The 15,653-nt window shown below is 36.2% G+C and overlaps 5 protein-coding genes across 5 annotated transcripts; 4 read left to right on the top strand and 1 right to left on the bottom strand.

The window, feature by feature from the left end:
• The first annotated feature begins 283 nt into the window (after nucleotides 1-283).
• On the top strand, nucleotides 284-2,011 carry LOC142973273 (cuticle protein 19-like). Its single transcript, XM_076114911.1, has 3 exons — nucleotides 284-295; nucleotides 1,539-1,688; nucleotides 1,772-2,011. The coding sequence occupies exons 1-3, from the start codon at nucleotides 284-286 to the stop codon at nucleotides 2,009-2,011; spliced, it is 402 nt and encodes a 133-aa protein (XP_075971026.1).
• Nucleotides 2,012-4,009: 1,998 nt separating this feature from the next.
• Nucleotides 4,010-5,359, top strand: LOC142973272 (uncharacterized). Its single transcript, XM_076114910.1, has 3 exons — nucleotides 4,010-4,021; nucleotides 4,629-4,970; nucleotides 5,063-5,359. The coding sequence occupies exons 1-3, from the start codon at nucleotides 4,010-4,012 to the stop codon at nucleotides 5,297-5,299; spliced, it is 591 nt and encodes a 196-aa protein (XP_075971025.1). The 3' UTR covers nucleotides 5,300-5,359.
• A 3,248-nt stretch (nucleotides 5,360-8,607) lies between these two features.
• LOC142973100 (larval cuticle protein A2B-like) lies at nucleotides 8,608-10,238 on the bottom strand. The gene is made up of 4 exons (XM_076114656.1): nucleotides 10,204-10,238; nucleotides 9,676-9,828; nucleotides 9,185-9,351; nucleotides 8,608-8,686 (listed from the first exon to the last, which is right to left on the bottom strand). The coding sequence occupies exons 1-4, from the start codon at nucleotides 10,213-10,215 to the stop codon at nucleotides 8,623-8,625; spliced, it is 396 nt and encodes a 131-aa protein (XP_075970771.1). The 5' UTR covers nucleotides 10,216-10,238; the 3' UTR covers nucleotides 8,608-8,622.
• Nucleotides 10,239-11,727: 1,489 nt separating this feature from the next.
• Nucleotides 11,728-13,685, top strand: LOC142973271 (uncharacterized). Its single transcript, XM_076114909.1, has 4 exons — nucleotides 11,728-11,794; nucleotides 11,910-12,674; nucleotides 12,835-13,004; nucleotides 13,581-13,685. Exons 1-4 carry the CDS (start codon nucleotides 11,783-11,785, stop codon nucleotides 13,636-13,638), a joined length of 1,005 nt encoding a protein of 334 aa, XP_075971024.1. The 5' UTR covers nucleotides 11,728-11,782; the 3' UTR covers nucleotides 13,639-13,685.
• A 776-nt stretch (nucleotides 13,686-14,461) lies between these two features.
• On the top strand, nucleotides 14,462-15,370 carry LOC142973096 (larval cuticle protein A2B-like). The gene is made up of 3 exons (XM_076114652.1): nucleotides 14,462-14,500; nucleotides 14,602-14,889; nucleotides 15,017-15,370. The coding sequence occupies exons 1-3, from the start codon at nucleotides 14,489-14,491 to the stop codon at nucleotides 15,269-15,271; spliced, it is 555 nt and encodes a 184-aa protein (XP_075970767.1). The 5' UTR covers nucleotides 14,462-14,488; the 3' UTR covers nucleotides 15,272-15,370.
• Nucleotides 15,371-15,653: the final 283 nt, after the last annotated feature.

Here is a 15,653-nt window from a genome sequence, read left to right as displayed (position 1 = left end):
AGCTTACACTCATAAGAAGGAGGTATTTCCGAAAGAATATCAGAGAAAAGGCAACCATACACTTTCTTGAAATATTTGGAGAAAGGAAACACAATGACATGTCGGCCCGAAATATTCACGGTCAAAAATAATTAAGTTGGAACTTAAGACATACACACATTACAGGTTTTTGGAACTTTGTCACACGCCGACTAGTTTTGTATATAAACGATACCAAGAGCTCTTATTAGCATCAGTCACATTCCGAATTTCTTCAAAAGAACACAAAGCACAATTTTAAATCATGTCTCTCAAGGTAAAATAGCTTAATGCAAAAAATCGAATACACTAATTTCATTACTTGTATCAAAATCTGGGGGCACGGAAGTGCCCCCGCAAGTCGAGCAAAAAAAAGTGGCACGGCCGTAACATCCTTTTCTCGAAGCAATTCGGGCTATTTTTGACACCCCTATAATTTCGTTGTGGATAAAACAAGAAGCCTGGATTTTCAGCAACTAATCAGTCATTGTATAAACACGGTATATTTAAAATTTCAGCCAATTTGAACCAGTAGTTTAAGAATGACAACTTGTTAAAATTTTGAATTTTGTCACTCACTGATTCACTGATTCACTGACTCACTGACTCACTGACTCACCGATCATCAAAAGTCTAAGGTACTTCTAGCAGACTTAGAAGCTTAAAATTTAGAATACAAATAGGGTTTAGTGTCTTAATCATGGGAAAAATTTAATATTTTCAAATTTCGGTCCAGTTTTCTAAATACATCAACTGCAACAATAACTTTGTAATCCCCTATAAATGTATAAGATTACAAGGTTACATTTGCAGTTAATGAATTATTATTACTGTAGAAAATAAAATAAATAGGTGTAAATAAGTACCTACTATATGAGGCATAACGGGAGGTAGTATAGGGTGGGTAAGGGTGTTTAGCCCATGAAACTGAACAACATTCCCATTGGAAAATATGTTGAATTATGAAAAAAAAACGTCTTTCCATACAAATTGGACTTATGTTCGCTCTACAAAAAGAAGTGAGATGCCACCAAAAACATTCTGTAAAAACCTCAAGTCTCGCCGTAAAAAGTTGTGAGATCTATGTAATACCAAGTCGATTAATCTATTTAGTCCCTACTTAAAGGACCTTCTGTCTTAAGTTATTACGTATGTTATTATCATGCCAATTTAACAAAAATACCTTTAAAACAAATAGATCGACTTGGTCATCGCAAGAAAACACAAATTCGCCATTAATATTTCAGGAGCATTAACTTCTTGTCGTGCTGTGATACATACTAATAATCAAATCATGCGATGGCCAAGTCGGTCAATTTGTTTTAGAGGTATATTTTTTAAATTGGCATGATAATAACATACGTAATAACTTAAGACAGAAGGTCCTTTAAGTAGGGACTAAATAGATTAATCGACTTGGTATTACATAGATCTCACAACTTTTTACGGCGAGACTTGAGGTTTTTACAGAATGTTTTTGGTGGCATAATATTATTACAAAACACATATCTTCCTTACAGGTTATCCTGGTTCTAGCTGTCTTCGCAGCAGTAAGCGCGCGGCCACAAGGTCACGGGCACGATGACCACCACGGTCACGAACACGCGTACTCATCTCAGAGCATCAAACAACACCATGATGGACACTTGACCAAACACGTTGAATATTATGTACGATTATCACACTAAATATTGTTTTAACTCTTCAAATTTTTATGCAAACCCTTTTTAAGTACATATGTATTATTCAACAGGGTCATCCTAAATACGAGTTCGCCTATGAAGTGAAGGACCCTCACACTCACGACATGAAGCACCAGCACGAGCACCGCGACGGTGATGTGGTGAAGGGCGAGTACGCCTTGCACCAGCCCGACGGTACCGTCAGGATCGTCAAGTACCACGCCGACAAGAAGACCGGATTCCACGCTGACGTCAAGTACGAGGGACACGCTAAACACATCGTTCCTGAACATCACCACCACCACCACTGATTCCTTCCTTGTTAAGATTATTTTTGTTTAGCTGTTGTTAAAACGTTGTTTAAGTTATTGCCTAATACAAAATAAACATATATTTTTACACGTACTTCCGTTTTTGCATTTGTAAGATACTCAGACAGAGGAATGAATTTGTACTGCTATCAACTATCGACAAATGAGCAACTATTGAAAAACAGATCAACACTTACGTAATTTGCAAGAACTATTTTTATATTTTTTTTTAAATGTCAAACGCTCCTTGGTATTTACTGAGGGAAATTGGGCTTCCGGTTTATACTTTAGTATTATGAATAGTATAGTTATTATGGACATTTTTATAATAATACACATTGTTGAAGTCATTGCACTTATAACTATAGGGTTAATTAACCAGTAGCTCGATTCTCTGCTACTATCAACTACCGACAACCGATCTGTCATCGAGAAATTTTGTATGAAAACCTGTGCCTCGATTCTGTACTACTATCGACTACCGACAACCGAACTGTCATCGAGAAATTTTGCATGAAAATATGATCAGCGCCTCTGGCGGGTGTCGTAGGAAACATTTTGGCAGTACATTCTAAATGTCAAAATTTCGATAGCTAGCCGGTTGTCGTTACTCGATAGTGGTACAGAATCGAGGTACTGATCAGCGCTCGTACAGCGCTCGTACAGCGCTCTGACAGGGCTCGTAGGAACTATTTTGGCAGTACATTCTAAATGTCAAAATTTCGATACTAGACAGTACCGACTGTATGTACAGAATCGCGCTATAGAAGCTCGATTCTTCTACTATTGACTACCGGCAACCGGCTTGTCATGGAGAAATTTTGTATGAAAATCTGATCAGCGCCTTTGATGGGCGTCGTAGAAACTATTTTGGTAGTACATGCTAAATGTCAAAATTTCGATACTCGACAGTACCGACTGTACAGAATCGCGCTACAGCAGCTCGTTTCTTTACTACTATTGACTACCGAGAACCGGCTTGTCATCCAGAAATTTTGTATGAAAATCTGATCAGTGCCCCTGTTGGGCGTCGTATTAACTATTTTGGCAATACGGTCCAGATGTAGAACTTTCGATACTCGACAGTACCGACTGTACAGAATCGCGCTACAGAAGTCGCAGGCTGACTGACTCTGTGCAGATTGATAGAAATATATAACTCAGCTAAATACACAATAAGCAATAAGACAGATAAGCACATTTCTATTTTGTTATAATTATCATTCCTTACCTACTTTTATTAGAAACGTGCCTAGTGGCATAGTAAAATTAAAATTTGACTGTGCCACTAGGCAATTTTCTCCTCCCGAACGAAAGAGGGGAGCACTTGAGTCCAGCACGCTGGTCAAGTGCGAGTTAAGGACTTTTGAATGCCCTCAAGAAAATACAGAAGTGAAGTTAAATTTCATTGGTATAATGCCTCGGGTTCGAACCGTCGATTACTTAGACCACACGATCATAGTTTTTCGCATATGATAAATATTGAATGTAAAATGAACCAAACAAACGCAAGTAATATCTGTTGAAAATTGTTTTAATAGAATCAATTATTTAAGATTTAATGTCATAGGTTTTAAATAACAATTATTTTTATACGAACATTCATGAATATTTTCAATGCACCTTAAACTTACCTCCAAAAATTGAATTTTTCATTCTTAGTTAATCTAACATTTGATAGTTAGGTTGGATGTGAGAGAAATAATGAGCACGATTAAAGTAATAATTCATTATACTTTCCTTTCTTCATACTTTGGAGAAAGGCAGGTAAATCATTGACACCGAAAATTCAAGGATTCAGTTATGCGACCGTCATTGTCAATATAATAATGCTGGTTTTTAAAACTGGTTCAAGTGGTTTTAATTTACCAAGTGTAAGTTATATTTCAGGCTTTTAATTGGTTCATTTTGTTTGTATAAAAGGACTTACTTAGACTTTGCATGTATCAGTTATTAACTTTTATTGTTTAACAGAGCAACAACAAAAAATAATTCACCATGTTGTTTAAGGTACTTTAGTAATATTTTTGAGTTTCTTAAGTGAAGTGAACTGTACTGTGTTTAGTTGAATTGAAAAAAAACAGAACAAAATAATAATAATTCAGTTAAACACGTTTTTCTTCAGTGTTGTTGACGTGTTCTATGGATTTTGACAATTTAATTATATTTAGATAAACATTCTCAGTAATCAAGAGTAATCTATACTAATATAATAAAGCTGAAGAGTTTGTTTGTTTGTTTGATTGTTTGTTTGTTTGTTTGTTTGTTTGTTTGTTTGAACGCGCTAATCTCAGGAACTACTGGTCAGATTTGAAAAATTCTTTCAGTGTTAGGTAGTCCATTTATCGAGGAAGGCTATAGGCTATATAACATCACGCTACGGTCATTAGGAGCGGAGTAGCAACGAAAAATGTTACAAAAACGGGGAAAATTTTGACCCATTCTCTTAGGTGACGCAAGCGAAGTTGCGCGGGTCAGCTAGTAAATAATATTATGACAAAAATATAGCGCGAATCAGAAATAAACTATCATATTTGAAAATAATTGTAGAAAATACTTCGACATCACCATCAATCATCGTATCAATAAAATTGAAGGTAAAATTTATTTGTTTCAGGTATTCGCAGCCGTAGCCATCATCGCAGCAGTAGCCGCGCGGCCACAAGAAGGTCACGGGCACGATCATGGTCACGCTTACTCATCTCAGAGCATCGTGCTGCACCACACTCACGAGCACAAGCATGAGCCGGAGCATCACCACGAACATCATGAACATCACGGACATGATGAGCATCATGAGCATCATGAACATCACCACGAACATGAACACAAACACGAGACCAAACATGAGCACAAACAAGAGCACCACGAACATCACGAGCATCACGGACACGCTCACTCCTCCCAGAACATCCATTTACACCACGACGGACATGTGACCAAGCACGTTGAGTACTATGTAAGATGCAAACATATTCAAATTCAATCATAATTACCTATTATGTTTTTTTTATTTACTGGCCTTTGCTAAATTATATTTCTGTCTTACAGGGTCATCCCAAATACGAGTTCGCCTATGAAGTCAAGGACCCTCACACCCACGACCACAAGTACCAGCACGAGCACCGTGACGGTGATGTTGTAAAGGGCGAGTACGGTCTGGACCAGCCCGACGGTACCGTCAGGATCGTCAAGTACCACGCCGACAAGAAGTCTGGATTCAACGCTGACGTGCACTACAAGGGTCACGCAAAGCACATCATTCCTGAACACCATCACCACCACTGATTCTAACGCTGTGATAAATTATTTGTTGGCTCCTATTAATTTAAATTGTTGATTGTCTGTTTCTTGTTACCCACTATGTGATAAGGACTAATAAATACCTATAATTTAATTTACTTATTTAATTCTGTCTGTGCCCAATAAAAGATGGCGAGCGGTGCCTTCTGAATATTAGGTGATTTTTCATTAGAGCTACTTCTTATCCCTTTATAACTCAAAAACTATTCAATATAAACACACCTAAACTATGTTTATTGTTGTCAAATTACGTTGAGATTTTATGTATTGTGAAACCATTAAATGAAAAACTCCTATGATAAGCTTAAACATAAATTTGTGTCAAGTGCCAAAGGAAATTCAATATGCAGACACATTCTTTTGATAATGTTCTAAGCAATCAGATCCTAAAATCAGTAACCAAAATCAAAAGTCAAACTTTAATAACAACATATTCATGCAGTAAAAAAATATTTGAAAAGTTAATAAATCGATATGAATACGGCTTCCAGCTAAATGATTAGTACCTTATAATAATTCAAAGAGGATGTAATCATCTTACAATCACTCCCCTGGTATTTCAAACAATTTCGAAAATAGTTAGACTGTGGTAAATTATACCTACTATGCCACTTCGGAAGAATAACACGTTGTTATAATCTCATTGTCTAATGTCTTAATTTCACTTTGTTACTTTTAGAGAAAATAAAATATTCAATTTTAGAAAGGCAATTATTTATACCAAAAGAAACAACTATTATAACGTATTATTTATATCAACCGCGAATCAAAACAACCCATAAGCTGGAACTCTTCAATTCAAAATTGTGTTTAAGATAGATTTGAGAACCTATTCCACGTCATTAGTTCGACATAATGATGAAGAATGATGATAACTAATCGAAAGATGGATGACACAAAAAGTTGCATTAAAAGCTGTACCATTTTCACCCGACTGTGTGACGCTAGGACTCTAGAGGATAATTTGTTGGTGTCTATGTCTATTGTTCCTGTATGACATTGTAGAGACCAGATAGATGGTTTGCAATAACATATTAGAAATCAAAATTCACCATAGTAACGACCAAAAAACTCTTCTGTGACAAGTGGGGCTATCGACTAATTGATGACGATGGTTTTTTATTAATTTCTTCCAAAGTATATAAATATTAGCAATACATTCCTATTTAATTCCCTGAATGGGTTCAAATAGATCCTGACTATGTACTGTTAATTCTTCTATTCTGCTTCTTATTCTTTTCCAAACTGCTGGGCTTGTTTTATCTCGTTTTAGTTTTTATTTAATTTTATAAGTTATTTATGACTAGCCTTTTACTGCTTTCAGAAACAAATTTTAAGCTCATCCATTGAGATAATCAGCCATCTAAAAATTTTGGAATGAGCAAAACAATGAGGCAGTATACAAAATTCCAGCGAAACAAAATAATGTAATGTCGACAGGCGTTTTTTTAGATAAAAATTGGACAGCATTACGTTTTTTTTTCATCTTTTTCTCCTGAACTTACATAACGACTTTTTAGGTAAGGTCATCAAGTCAATTATCACGTTACAATTTTGCTAAAACTTGTGTAATTACGACGATCCTCGTCCGTATTCCTCTATAATTTTTGTACAAAAAATTAAAGTATAACGCCTACGCTTAAAATCCGTTTCGACATTTAACGCAGTCACACGCATAGCAGCGTATTGCAGTACTTCTCGTGAGAGAAATACGCAAAAGGTTTTCAACAAGTTTATACAAAATAAATTTGAACTTCCATTTAGGTACGTGAAAATAGAATTATACATACTAATATTATAAATGCGAAAGTAACTCTGTCTGTCTGTCTGTCTGTCTGTCTGTTTGTCTGCTACTCAATCACGTCTAAACTACTGAACCAATTTGCATGAAATTTGGTATGGAGATATTTTGATACCCGAGAAAGGACATAGGCTACTTTTTACCCCGGGAAAATGACGCATTTCCCGGAAAAATTCAGAAAATTCAACTAATTCGCGAAAAATCAACAAACTTCGGTTGCCATGGCAACTGTTTTAATGGCGGATATGTCTTAGCGCGACTTCGTTATAGTAAGAGATATAAATAATTTTGAGAATATTTTTCGTGAAAAAAAAGCATATTTAATATCATCACGCTACGACCAACAGTAGCAGAGTAGGTAACAGTAAAAAGTGTTACAAAAACATGGAAAATTCTGACCCATTCTCTCTTATGTGACGCAAGCGAAGTTGCGCGGGTCAGCTAGTATTATATATTTCTATATTCACGACGTCAACGACAGAAATTAGATTGATTGATGTTTTACTAAATTTATATATTGTATTAAGTATGCGAATAATGTATTTTTAATTGGTTTCTTTAAGGGTCTTTAGGCGTTTCGCACCGCAAGTGATTCGCCCCGCGGTGCGAATCGCCTAATTCTTATTTCTGAATGGGTCGTTTCATACCGCGGTGCGAATCGCCCAATAACTCGTTACAATGGGTCGATTCGGACCACAAGTTTTTATCGACTTTGAAAATTTAACTAGTTATGAGGAAATTGTAATGGACATCATAGTCTGTGATTATCAAAATTTAGTTCAAAGTAAAGCGTCAAATGTTAATCGAACTGTGATTTTAGACCATTGCCATATTACTAATACTTGTGTTATTTTTTTTATGATGATTTCTCTTTTTGTAGTTTGTATGATTATTTATAAAATCGATATGACTATGCCATCTTTACATTGTGTTTAAACATAATACTGTAACATTATTTTGTCAACAATCACTTTTCTTCTCACCTGTACTAATTCTCGATTGGATTTTTTTATGAGTCTAAATTAGACCTACCAAAGGGATATTGACTCATTTTATCATCGGTCCGAATCGACCTATTCCAAAATATACCATAGGCCATTCGCCCCGCTCCAAACACTGCGGTGCGAAAGGACCTATTCAGAAACAGTACTTGGGCGATTCGCACCGCGGGGCGAATAGCTTGTGGTGCGAAATGACTAAAGACCCTCTTTAAATGCTAAGTTTTGATAAGACTAGGTACATTTTTGTAGGAGGCCTAAGTTAACCATTCTTATAATATGCATTGTTGTACGTAGTTGAGAAACATATTCTCACAGGGTTGCATTCAATTACAGATAACAGTATAAAGGATATAACAGCAGAAGCAAAAATTAACTTCAATTACTTGAATTTTATTTATTAACATTATTAAACAAAATAACAAACAACAACAAAAAATCTTAAACGAATATCACAATATCTTAATATATCATTAAATAAGAATAAAAACTGACTAGACACAATAATTTTAGTGTTGATGTTCAGGAACAACGTGAGCTGCGTGACCCTCATATTTCACATTGGCATTGAATCTGCAACAACAATTATGGCTGTTAATAATTTACTAAAGATTTTATACAATAGATCGTGATTGTTGAAGAAAACAAAGTTAAAAAAGTGTTTTTTTTTGTAAATACTACACTTTCTGATTATGAACAACAAAATAATGTTAGTAATGTCTTTTATCCTCAAGACAATAACAATGTATTTATATCTAAACACAACTTGTAATCACGGAACAGCTATATTCGTATATCATTCAATTTTTATATATATATTAGGTAAATCTTAGGTTTTACCGGATAATCTTAGGATTTACCACAGTTCGGGCTTTGACAGTAACATATACAAAACACTACATATCACATCACAGTTAAGTATTTTACCGAATTTTCCATGTTTCAACAACACAATATTTTATTTATTTACACTTACAGTACCACTATTATACTACGAGTACCACAAACTACTAGTATTTAACTACAAATAGTACTAGTATGTAGTTACATTAAATAGTCCTGAAGTCTTACCCGATTTTTTTATCAGCATAGTACTCCACAATCCTGAGGGTGCCATCGGGTTGTTGTACACTGTATATGCCCTTCACAGCATCACCTTCGCGTGCTTCGTGCTGGAACTTATGGTCGTGGGTCTGCTGGTCTACAACCTCATAAGCGTATTCGTATTTAGGATGAGCCTGGAACATTAAGTTAGTTTTATATTTTTTTTTATCAACATAGATACTTAACTAACATTTAAGCCGGCTTATAAAAATAAAAGTTTATGAGGCAGTTTGACGTCTGATACATAAACGTTGGATAACCTATCTAATAATCCCTTCCCCTCATTTCGAATGAGACTTGCCCTGCAGTGGGACAGAAATGGGTTAAATAAAAACCTATCCAATAGATTGACAGATAATGTATGGCTACAACTGTTAATGTTACAGCTGATTATCTAACCGATACTTAATCAGAGTTGCTAAACATTATAATCAACATAAGTTTATAGTTATTCTTACATAATAGTCGGTGTCATGCTTATGATGCGCCTTATGGTGTTGCAACTGAATCTTTTGATGGACTTCGTTCTTCGATGACAGAGACGCGTGACCTTGATCATGACCTTGCGGCCTTGCACTCACGACAGCCAGCGTCATAGCAAGGCAGACGACCTGTAAATTTTATGTCCTTGTTTAAAAATTGTTAATAAATAATATATAAGTACAAGTTTATTTTAATACTTCATCGATGCCAGTGCATTTATTGATACGGAAATACCAGATAATAACCTTTTATGAAGTAGGCAATAAAGTTTGCCTCTAAGAGGAACGAAGAATTGAGTGGAACTCTGGGTAAATCTGTATGATTTTGGTGATTTTAAAATTGCTGTAAGAATGTGCTTACAAGCAATTTACATATTTGTAACATGCTCGTTAGTTAGGTAACGTTTTATTCCGAAATGTTTTAAATTAGCCCTTTAAAGGCACACCAAATAAAAGCAAAAGGTACATAAGGATGACACTTGAATATATTTTAAAAGACTATACCTTCAGAATCATGTCAATGTATGTGGTGTACGGAATTTGCAATTAATGCAAGGAGTGTAGTGGTACAACGCTGGTATACCTTTTTATAATAATTTTTCTTTGGTTTAAACATTTCGCAAGGATTGGACTTGATTCCAAGTGAATGACTAAGCCACTCAGAGGAAAATTGTTGGAAGGATAACATAGTGAAAGTTGTTCATACGTAAACCAATTGCTTGTTACTATGGACCCCAATTACACTACTCGCACGTAACGAAATCAGTTCTAAGAGCAGATGTTCGATCATTTCATAAGAGATATGTTATAGAATACAATCGACAAACATGACACTACCTTAAAGGTTTAATAAAAAACAATTAAACACCGATCAACAAAGCTGACAAAATGAAACCCGCTCTAGAATTCCTATTACATGATGGTGGTTGTAGAAGTGACCAACTGTATTTATTACAGTACACTGGACAATTAAATAACTTGGGTACAACATTGTATGATCAGTATTAGAACCGCAAAAGGTCAGCGGCCGCTGCCAAGGAAGGGGTATGGATCAACATAGTAACCACAGTTGGTTACTACGTTGATAGTCGATCACAAATATAACCTCAGACCTTACGGCCTTAATTTCTATAAGTACCAAAAAGTCCTTAATTTTTAGGGCAAGGTTTGTTTCCGATAGCATTGGTATTTCCGTATAAATTATAATGGATTTACATACTGTAAATTGTTAATCCACTTTTGATTAAAACAAGTTTTTAATGATCTAAATGCAGGCTGGATTGAGATTTTAATTAGGTTATTAAAACTGAGATGAATTCCTAATTATGCATTTATTTACCGAAATATGAAGTCCATGTGATATTATCAGATTGTCTAGGAAAATTTACATCAATTTTTTTCCTTGATATATTCACATCGAGGTACAGATATAAAATCTAATTTTAAATAATCTTGTTTCTTATTTTTCTGAGACAGATTTAAAACGCCTACATAAATAATGTCTCATTGACATTGTGCGTACTGACCGAATACCGTAACCGGTTATGACGTATTCGGCTGCAGTTTAAGTTATTTCTTTGAACAACTAAGCTTTTGCTCGTGGCTCCGTTTATATATTTTATCATTTTCCTCAATGCTTTTATAAGCTTTTGATGGAATATCTTATGTCTTTTCAGTCAGTCCGATTTTTTTTGTCATAGACCTGTAAATTTTATTTGAAAGAACGAAAATTTACTTTATATTAGGATACTAATTTATTCAGTAAGAAACAGCTATCTACAGAAATATATTAACGTGGTTGATTATCGCACAAACAAACTAACAATCTTTTGTTACATTCATATATTATTATGAAGTGCGTTACTGAGTCAAATCACTCATTTCCAAAAATATTACCGAGACGAAAGTGACTGTCCTTCATTAACTGAAACGCCAATTTCTGGAGCAAAATCCATGAAAACCGGCTTCTCAAAGTCTCGATCCGGTAACAAATTAAACAGTATAAAATGAACAATCAACATTAACTCGACATCAGTTGACCAAGTGCATTCAATCACTCATAAGAAAAACTTGACAATTTAAAATGTTAATAAAAGTAAGGCATAAATAAAACAATAGTTCTTATAGATTATATTTCTTTATATGAAAATTACGATTACCTGACAATGACAGACAAGTTTTTAAAATCTTTTTATTTGTTTGATTCACAGGTTATCGCTGTTATCGCCTTCATAGGCGCCTGTCACGCTGCGGAGCACGCCTACTCGTCGCAGACCATCACTCGCTACGACAATCACCATGATCATCATGACAGCCACCACGATGAACACCACGGACACGAGGAACACAAACATGAACATCACGACGAACACAAGCACGAAGAACACGCTCATGAGCATAAAGTAGAACATAAAGTGGAACACAAAGTTGAACAAAAAATCGAGCATCCTGTAGAACACCACGCCAAAGTTGAACATAAGCCAGCTGAGCACAAAGTTGAACACAAGCCCGACCATCATGAACACAAAGTTGAGCACAAAGTTGAGCATAAGGTAGAGCACAAAGTCGAGCCTAAACAAGAAAAGAAGGAGGAACATAAACCAGTTGAGCATAAAGCTGAACATCATGAACACAAAGTTGAACACGAACACAAGGTCGAGCACAAAATCGAGCACGTGATTGAGCACAAAGTTGAACACAAGAAGGAAGAACCCAAGAAGGAAAGTCATGAGAAGAAGCACGAAGAAAAGAAACATGACGAGAAAAAGCAAGAACTTCACGTAAAAGTTATTCCCGCTGTTGAAAAGAAAGAAGAGCACCACCCCGTTGTTGCTGCACCAGTGAAGGTTGTGCCCATCGCTGAATACGTGCACAAGAGCGCTGAGAAACATCACCATGAGCCTGCTACCTCCTCTCAGCATATCTCGCGTCATGACGTACCTGCTCCCCCTCCCAAGGGCTTCACTGATCACTCTGTAAGTATAACATTGATTTTTTTAAGATAACTAATATCTCCTACTACTACCTCAGTTCACTACAATTTTAATGTATGGCTCTTTATTTGATGTACAAGTTTGTAACAATCCTAACAGTAGTAGCTTTGGTAAAATTTGCAGTAAAAATTATATATTTTAGCAGGGCCCCGCTAAGTACGAGTTCGCGTATGAGGTTAAAGACCCCCACACCGGTGACCACAAGTACCAGCACGAGGCTCGCGACGGTCACAACGTGAAGGGAGTCTACAGCCTGCATGAAGCTGACGGTTCCGTGCGCACTGTGGAGTATGCCGCTGACAAACACGTCGGGTAAGAGCAAACAATAAAATCCCAAACAGAGTTAATAGAATAAAAAGTAATGGAAAACCTTAACGTTGTAGCTTTCACAAAAAAAAAAATATATATTTTCCACACAGCTCTGGTTATAAAAACTAGTTTTTATCCAATTATAGTAATGGTTAACATATTTCTCTATATGTATTCTGACAGTGGAAGTGTGGTTGAAGTCGCGAGTAGAATCTAGTCAAAACACAATTAGCCATTGTGCCGCAGAACGGCACATAATTACCAAGAACTACTATTTTACAATGAGACTGACATCGTTAAACTTTTGTGACCTTTGCAAAATACGTTTATTTTTTTTATGTGGTCGATCGAAACATTGTTACATCAACAACAATAACCTACATTATAGTTTAAAAAATAAGAACGTAGCGTGATTCTCTACTTCTATCGAGTATTGACAATTGGCTAACTATCGAAAAATGTTATTTTGAAAACTGATCAACGCCTCTAGCGCGCATCGTTGACACTATGTTTGCAGACCATGGTTCCAATTGCAGAGAATTACGCTACAGATCTTAACCGTGTTGTGTTTTGTTGCAGATTTTCCGCTGCCGTAAAGCAGACCACCAAGCATGTAGAAGAAAAAAAACATCATTGATTTCTCACAAACTTTAAGATGTATTGAACGATGACATATTCATGCATTGTTAGTTTTGTTGTTAACGTGCACTTAACTTTAATAACTATTTATTCTCAATAAATTATTTGATGAAAATTATTCAGTTGTTTGTAATTCTCCCTTGTGAAAACAAGGTCAATCGAGCTAAGTTTTAAACCTTTAATATATGTATTTCCAAAAGCTTAATATTGTAATGCTCGCTTACAGATAATATTGTCAAAGCAATTGAATAAGCTACCTTCATTATGTATATTATTATTTTTACATGACTAATTAACATTGCAGTCCATACTAGGTAAACTTGTTGCTGAAACCCAAAATAAATTTCGTAACCTAAATAGATTACAATAATGTTCATGAATAGGGTTATTCGAAATGCTGACATGAATAAGTAATGATAATCACTACCTGCACAAAATTTATGGCAGCTTAATTTTAAAGGCATCAAAACGTTTCCGAATTAACCTGCATACATGCAAATCAAAGTTCACGCATTTAATCAACTCAAGCTTTTGCTAAGTTGAAACGTCAATGGAAACGCTACCGTTATATAACCCACAAAACTGGTTAAGTTTAGCTCTTTTTTCTATCTATAAAAAGTATTAAGTATGTCATGCATGATACAGTTATTGTATAACTATACATACGATATGTATTATAATCCAATTAGTCATCGTATTACATCCAACGTTCAAGAGTTTAAACTTTAAGCAACTTTGGCCTGTCGACCTTGTGCCTGACTCGCCCAATGTGCTTCGTGCCTCTACTATATAAGCGGCTCTTTACACATACAATGCATCAGTTGTGCACTTCTCATAATCACATCAATATGTTCTCCAAAGTAAGTCATCGTGCAGTACTTATTCTAATACATATAACTTTTAACAATACAGCAAACAGTGTAAGGTGCAATGTTATATTTTTACTATTTTTGTTCCATAGATCGTAGCTTTGAGCGCGGTGTTGGCTGTGTCCGCGGCGGGTCTCCTGCCGGCGGCGCACTACTCCCCGGCCGCGGCTGTCTCCTCTCAGAGCATCGTGCGTCACGACGAGGCCCACCCTGCTGCCCACGTCGCCCACGTTGCCGCCGCCCCTGTCGCTCACGTCGCTCATGTAGCCGCTCCCGTCACTCACTACGCCGCCGCTCCCGTCGCCCACTACGCCGCCGCTCCCGTCCACTACGCCGCTCCCGTCGCTAAGGTTCTCGCTCCCGCTCATGTTGAGGAATACGTAAGTTAACCAAATATGTAACAACACCAACTTCTTTATTATTCTAGCATACCAGTTTTAACTCATGATACTTAATTTTTTTTACATTTACATCGATGGTGCTCATTACTTTTATATTCTGTGCCAGGCTCACCCTAAATACGACTACTCCTACTCTGTGGCTGACGGACACACCGGCGACAACAAGTCCCAGCACGAGTCCCGCGACGGTGACGCCGTGCACGGCGAGTACTCTCTGGTGGAGGCTGACGGCTCTGTGCGTCGCGTGCAGTACACCGCTGACGACCACAACGGCTTCAACGCGGTCGTCTCCAACTCCGCTCCCGCTCACGCTCACGCCCACGCCGCTCCCCACGCCCCCGTCCTCCTCGCTCACCACTAAGTGCTAGTCGAATTCAATGGAACTAGAAAAATATCTAGTACACATTGCTAGGAATTTGTAAATAGTGTAATTATTTATTAATAAACGAAGCAAAATATATATTGAAATTTTATTGACAATGATTAATATATAGAGAGAATAATGGACGCAAAAAACTGATCCTGCATTGCTTTAGTTATAATGTTTCATTATACATATATAACTTTTTCATAATATAACAAGAGGATATATTTTTTTCATAAGCAAATATTATATACGTTACCAATAAGTAACCGTTATATTTAAAACTTAGCTCATAGTTGAAAATACAGCTTATATACGCAAAAAAATATACTTCACTCGTAAACGGCAATTAACATTATGCTATAATTCCTATCATTGG

The sequence above is a fragment of the Anticarsia gemmatalis genome, chromosome 5 (assembly GCF_050436995.1).
Source record: "Anticarsia gemmatalis isolate Benzon Research Colony breed Stoneville strain chromosome 5, ilAntGemm2 primary, whole genome shotgun sequence".
Classification (NCBI taxonomy): domain Eukaryota; kingdom Metazoa; phylum Arthropoda; class Insecta; order Lepidoptera; family Erebidae; genus Anticarsia; species Anticarsia gemmatalis.
This window is presented reverse-complemented; position numbering and strand designations above follow the sequence as displayed.